This window comes from Mastomys coucha, chromosome X (genome assembly GCF_008632895.1).
Source record: "Mastomys coucha isolate ucsf_1 chromosome X, UCSF_Mcou_1, whole genome shotgun sequence".
Classification (NCBI taxonomy): Eukaryota; Metazoa; Chordata; class Mammalia; order Rodentia; family Muridae; genus Mastomys; species Mastomys coucha.
In genome coordinates this window covers 1,477,680-1,484,731 of record NC_045030.1, presented here as the reverse complement: position 1 = coordinate 1,484,731, position 7,052 = coordinate 1,477,680, and the positions used below count along the sequence as shown (strand labels likewise).

At 42.4% G+C, this 7,052-nt stretch overlaps 1 protein-coding gene across 2 annotated transcripts in view; it reads right to left on the bottom strand.

The window, feature by feature from the left end:
• Positions 1-435: 435 nt before the first annotated feature.
• Positions 436-7,052, bottom strand: part of Akap4 (A-kinase anchoring protein 4) — a 16,292-nt gene continuing 9,675 nt past the window's right edge. For both annotated transcript variants that reach the window (XM_031385989.1, XM_031386076.1), the window contains exons 3-6: positions 5,914-5,964; positions 5,380-5,481; positions 1,192-3,306; positions 436-785 (exon numbers count right to left, since the gene is read on the bottom strand). In XM_031385989.1, the coding sequence (XP_031241849.1) occupies positions 630-785; positions 1,192-3,306; positions 5,380-5,481; positions 5,914-5,964 (2,424 nt within the window). In that variant the 3' untranslated portion in view covers positions 436-629. The remainder of the gene's footprint in view (positions 786-1,191; positions 3,307-5,379; positions 5,482-5,913; positions 5,965-7,052) is intronic.

The window sequence follows — 7,052 nt, the reverse complement described above, 5'->3', positions numbered from 1 at the left end:
GTGTGCGTGTGTCTGTCGGTCTGTCTGTCTGTCTGTCTGTCTTTGTGTGTGTCTGTGTGTCTTTGTTGTGTGTGTCTTTGTGTGTCTGTGTGTATGCCTTTGTATGGGTCCATGTTTGTGTGTGTGTGTGTGTGTGTGTGTGTGTTAGACAAGTCTACCTGTACATTTTTACCAAATACTAAGAAAGGTGTATGCCTGCCTAGGATTAGAAAGGATATTAGTTCAGTTTGCCATTCCAACAGAAACAAGGCCCTCGGTGGCAGAATTCTAAACAGACTCGGGATTCAGGTTTTGGTGAAACAGGCTAGAGACCTTGTGTCTTGAGTGCTCAGAAAATAGCCCAGTGTGAGATGTGAACACAAATTCACCACTATCACCAGCTGTGGAAAAGGAACCCATTTGCCCCTCCCCGCTTTCAATATTAAGAAAATGACAACAAGTTTTTGAATTTTTTTATTCATGTTGCCCAGGAGGGCACCCAGTATTTTCACAGTGCAACTGCTCAGATGTATTGGTAAATGTGATCGCAATTGTGCAGTTCACCAGCCTGATGGTGAGGGTGGCTCCAGCTGGGGTGGAATTGCTGCTGGGGGGAGGATGGATGGAGGGGAGTCAAAGGAATTCTCAGCTTACAGGTTAGCGAGAAGCCAGTCTAGCAGCTGCTTTCTAGCCATGTTGCCCACGGCTTCATCCAGTTGTCGTTCTTTGGCAAACTTCATGACCTCCTGAAGAAGATCTCCTACACTGTAACCTTTCTCTGCTGCTTTAGCTGAAACTTCAGGGAGCTGTGAAGAGAGCAGAGTTATCTTGAGTAATCTGATCCTTTTCATTAGGAGGGCCCAGTGGGCAAAGTGAACTAACATCTCCCTGTGCCTGTTCCCGAAGGTTAAAGTCCTGTCACAGATCCAGAACTGCCTAGCCTTTTCCCCTAAGACCTAGAAGATGGGAGTAAGGAGAGTTGCATGGTTTTATTTCAACTCCTATACCGAGTATGATTTCACTATGTGATTTTTCTGAAATCTAATGTGGGAACTCTGTGTGTGTGTGTGTGTGTGTGTGTGTGTGTGTGTGTGTGTATGTGTGTGTGCATGCGCGTGCAGAGACAGAGAATGAAGTTCTATATATGAATGCTAGTCTGCTCACATCTACCCATTCTATCTTTGATTTCTTGGACCTTAATGCGTTTCTTACCTTCTCTAGTTGTCCATCATCATCTCCCATGAAGTAGAGCATGGGCACATTAAACTGAGAGGCTGCAATCCATTGCAGGACAGCCTGCAGCTGCTTCTGCAAGTTACTTGTAGAGCACTGATTGTTGACAATAACTTCAGGGCCTGGAGTTTCAGGATAATTTTGTGACATCACAGCTTCGCGGCCACATCTGGGGCCACCGTTTGCCAGGGCTGCTTGTTCTTCCAGCTCAGCCAGGGCTGCTCCATTGTTGCTGTACTTAGCCATGATCAGGCACAGTTTCATCACGGATTCTACCAGTTGGTCTATAAACTGGCGGTTCATTTGCTTCATCCCACTGATGAAGTCCAATTCTGAATTGTCTTGGCATTGATCTTCAGGTCTCTTGGCCATGGGAGCTGCTTTGTTTGATCTAGGATCAGAACAACGCTTATTCTCACTTTCAGATAGTTCATCACAACTGAAAGGGCTCTCACTCAGAAGTTTCTGAATCAGGGACAGAACCATGTTTGACATATCCATTTTCTGTGACTCCAGTTGATTTTCTTTCGCACATGTAGATGGTCCAGGAGCTCCACGAGTTTCAAAATGCTTCATTGAAAGTGATTTAGAACTTTGACCACCTCCACATTTTTCGTATTGTGCACTTTGGGACATATACCCCATGGAGGAACCAGGGCACTCCTCTTCACATGGATCTTTGCCCTTGGCTTGTTGGGTCAGATGGTATTGAATGAGCATAAGGGCAGAGACAATTAGATCTTTGGCCAGTGAATCTGTGGAAGGACTGATCTTTTCTCTCTTCTCATCTTTAGTGGGGCATACTTTGTTAGGTGTCCTGCCTTGGTTTCCTTGCTTCTGGTTGTTCCACATAGTAAGGCTCTCTTTGAGGATATGCTCGCTGACTCTCTCAGCACTTGTCAACGATTTGCAGCATGGATCTGCTTTGGCTTTGCATTTATCTTTTCCTTTCATCTCAGCTTTCATAGCTGAGAACTCAAGGCTCTGATTCTTGCATTTCGGATCATGAGTTCCAGCTTTTAAGGTCGCATACGCCAGACTTTGAGACTTAGTCTCCTTCTTCTCACCAAGAAGAGCACTGACCAGACGCTTTAGCATGGCCTCCATGATGTCCGCTGCATTTTGTTTACCATGATTGAAAAGATTCCTCTTGACAGCAGAAACGAAGTCTGAGTCTGTCATCAGGACTCCTGTTATGTTATGCAAGTTCTTCATGCATGAATCAATCAGATCAGACACAATTTCCTTGGTGTGCTTCAATAGTACCCTCTTCAGGACCACACAAGCCGGAATTGGCTTCCCACAGCTGTGTACTTTCAAAGTTTTCATAACAGAGACCATCATGTCAGATGCCACTTGATTTGCATAAACCATAAGCCCCTTGCTGATGGAATCTGCAAATTCTTTGCTGTCTTTTGGGCACATCTGCTGCTTCTCTCCACATTTATTCTTGTTACACATTTCACTATACATAAAGGTTTTCCGGCCATCCCTGCCATCCTCTCCATTGCCGCGCATTTCTGCTGAGGACAGTTCAACAGCTTCATGGGCCATCTCAGAAGCAATTTTGCTGACAGCGCTCCGGGGGCTGGTTTTCCCCTTTTCTCCTGATGTATATATGGAATGATGGAGGCATTTGTTTCCACCTTCCAATTTGTCCTTGATTTCCTTACGGGCCATTTGGATTACCAGAGATGACAATCGGTTGACATAGTAGGAAAGGTCGTCCATAGAACATTCTCCCTCAGGACTGGCAACTGACCTCTGATTGCTAGGAGATTTGGTTGCAGGATTTGAGGGACTTTGGTTATTATTGGTGTTTTTGGATGCTGCCATTTCTAGATGGAGGTTTTGAGATCCTTTGTTCAAATAATCCAAGTTTACTTGATCAGCGTACACACTGTAGCAGTTCTCAGAGGGTATTTTGTTATAATCACCCTCTAGGTCTCCTACTTTGTGTTTACAGCTAGAGGCTGAGGGACTTAATGCATGTTGGAAACCCAAGGCATACTTCTGGAGATCATTGAGGAGCCAATTGAGGACACTTATAGGATCAGAGGGAGCTTGTTTGAAAAGGCACACAGATCCCTCCGTCTAGAAAAAGAAGAACACCTCGCCATAAGAGTTTGAAGAGTTTTGGTAGGCTACTTCTGCTCTTTTGTTTTCTGGTTGTTAGAAGACAAAGTTTGTAAATAACACAGAGATTTGACATTTTATTAACACCTAAAGATGTCCAGTAATAAACATTCAAGCACCATAACAACAAAAGCTTGGAGTATAGAGAGTATATCTGCTTGAAGATGTAACTATTTACAAGTGCTGCCACTTTTACTTGTGCTGCCACAAGTATCAATTTTATTTGAGTATGTGTGTATGTCTCGTTGTGTCAACAATGTGCCAGTGTATATTGTGTGTGTAAACATGTCAATATGGCAATTCATGTGTTTGGGTATTTCAGTAGATATGAAAGTGTGTCAATCTGTATTGTTGGTGTTAGAAGTTGCTATTATATGCATATGTATGTATATATATTTGTGTGGCTATGTATAACCATATATAGTAATGTATTAATATCAGTCCCTATTGTGCATGTAAGCCAACACAAGCATGCATTTTGTACATACTAGTGAATGGAAAAATACACTTGTATATGTCAGTATGTCTGAATATGTAAAGAACCCACTGTCAGTTTCAATATGTTACTATGTAAAATAATAATCATATGTGGTTTATTCTACATTTATAAGATCTGTAGGTATTTGTGTATATAAATGTTGCACATACTCTGGGTGTTTTAAGAATTGTACATGAATAACATAGTATGTATATAACTGCAATTTGTGTAAATGTATGTATCAAAGTATCATGCAAGTGTGTTACTTTATGTAAGTTTGTATGTATGTGTGTATGCATGTCAGTCATGATTGTGTATTGTCACATAGGTCTTTCCATATGCCTTCATAAATGTGTATGTCAATGTCTGAATTTGTTAGGATCACTGTTCTGGTCAAGGTTTATATGTGTTAATGTATATTGGTATGTGTTTATGCATTGTGTGTATTATTGTAAATATGGGTGTTTATGTTTGCCACACATAGGCACGTCAGTATATCTAACTACATGTATATGTACATGTATATGTTAACTCTATATGTAAAGGACAGTATATTTATCAATGCATATATGTGTTTATAAATGTGAAATGTAGCATCACTTACATATCTGGTTTTATGGAGGCCATAAACATTTATGGTGTGTTGGGCCTCCTGGAACTGGAGTTGCAGCACCATGTGGGTACTGGGAATCAACCCTTGCTTCTCTAGAGGAGCTGTCAGTGCTATTAACTTCTGAGGCATCTCTCCAGCCCCAGGTTGTACCTTTCTTAAGCCTACAGGATGGAACTGGCTACCCCCAAATTATTCCCGAAACTTTGAAGAGTGTTTTTATGACTTGTTTTTCTTCTTTCAGGGATACTAGCCTCATTCCAAATGTGTCTGAGATCATAAATGATGTTTTGCTTATAACATATGAGCTTAGAGAAAGGGAACAGAAATCATTTGACTTCTTTGCATTGAAGCCAAATATCCTTTCCACTACCAGTTAGCCCAGGCTTATAGGAATGTGGGTGTGTTTCGGTACTCTCTCTCTCTCTCTCTAAACAATGACCCTAACAGATATAATTTAAAATACACAAAAACAAATAGTTTCTGGTTTGAACCTTTTCAACACCTTACATATGTAATCTCTTAGGTACTCAAATTCTTGGTTGGTATGTGTTTTCTCTCTGTTCCATATCTTTCTTCCTTATTAAATAGTTGGCAATATGAGGCATAGGAGCATAGTACAAGTCAGCAAGGAACATTGCAAAGGTCAATACTAAATGTACACCTTTCTTAGAACAAGGATAGCAAAGTTCTGTTTGGAGTAAATACCTACAAGTCACATAGTAATATTTTGAACCTTTGTGATCAATGAACACCATTTTAAAATATTGCATGTGGAACTTACCATGGCCCTGGACTTAATGCTGTGTTTTCTAGAATGTCATGTGTTCTAGGTTGGTGGACCTATTGGACAACCATTTCCTTACCATCTTTGAACCAGAGTCTTCAGATTTAATATTGGCCCTAGAAATTAGGAATGATAGAACCTCAGAGGCTAGGTCACCTTAGACTGGTCTTGTTTTTCAGTGTCCTTGATCACGATAATCTCTTTTTCTTCCAGATTCTCCAGATTTAATTCGCCTTCTGACCTGGAACCAGCAGCATCCTGTGGAGTTAAAGGGTGAGATTTTTAGTGAAAAGTTGATTTTTTGCTAGTTCTCCAAGCTGCCCTACACCTTAAGCTATAGCTTCACAGTATGAAGGTCATGTCCCCCACCATGCTTTGTTTTTTCAGAAGAGGTAGGTTTTCAGTGCTACAAAATTTGAAGAATTAGACAAGATTGTTTCCACAAATTGCTAATCCATCCTCTGATGTCGCTCAAGTCTATCCATCTCAAGAGCCATATTCTATTATGTACCACCATTTTGGACAGATTATATATATCCATGCTTTTCTTTAGCCTAACCATTGACATTGAGCCTTTCACCCAAATCCCCTTTCCCTTTCTTCTCTCTGCCTCACCCCTTCCCTTTCCTCATATTTCACAGAAAACCCTTCTTTTTCCTTACCCTCTTCCTCTGATCAGAAAATACCTACCTGGGAATCTTTATCTTCCACATTCAAGGTGGACACATCCACAAAGCATATCTACATAAAATAAGAGGGTAAATTTTGATACACTCTAGAGGAAAAATCATTAATTTCTTTCTTGGAGATGATAAGAACACTTACCTCATGGGATTCTTGGAAAAAGTAAATGATAGTTTAAATTTCAAATGTTTTAGTAATACACAGGTAAACATTTCTAAGTTTAATAGGTACATTGTACTAAATATGAAGTATGTGGTATTATGAATAATATTGCTTAGGATGATGATCACATTTAAATATAAATAATTTTGGTACTTGGTCAGGATGAAAAAGTGGCATACTATCCAATTAACTTGAAATTTGGGAAGCAGTATGAAATAGTTTAAGTAATTTGCCCTCCTGAGTGGACCGAGAGCAACTTACTGGTAGTTATGGCTTTAGTGTTAGGAAATAGAAGCTGATAGCCACCACCACTCTTACCTCCTCATAGGCTCCTACCCCTCTCTCCTCTTAGGCTTCTCCCTTCTTAGGCTCCTCCCTTTTAGGCCCCTCGGTCACCCCTCCTCCTACGCTCCTCCCCCTTAGAACCTTCCTTTCTTGGGCCATCCTTCTTCTAAGGCCCCTCCCCTTCCAGGCCCCTCCCCCTTAAGCTCCTCCCTCCTAAGCCCCACCCATCTTAGGCCCTCTTTCCCTTAGGCCCCTCCCATTCTTAGGTTCCTCCCTTCTAGACCCTGCCCTCCTCGTAGGCCCCTCCCACTCCCAGGCCCCTCCCACTCTTATATGACTCCCTCCTTTTAGGCCCTCCCCTTCTCAGGCCCCTCCCATCTTAGGTACCTCCCTCCTCTTGGGCCCCTCCTTCTATAAGGCCCCTCCCACTCAGGTTCCTCCCACCTGGGCCTTGCCCTCCTCTTAGGTACCTCCTACTCATAGGCCCCTCCCACTCCCAGGCCCCTCCTACTCTTAGGTGGCTCCCTCCTCTTAGGCCCTCCCCCTCTCAGGCCCCTCCCCTCTTAGGCACTTCCTTCCTCTTGAGTCCCTCCCATCATAGGCCCCTACTTCTCTAAGGCCCCTCCCACTCTTAGGTTCCTCCCTCCTAGGCCCCGCCCTCCTCTTAGTCCCCTTCCACTCATAGGCCCCTCCCACTC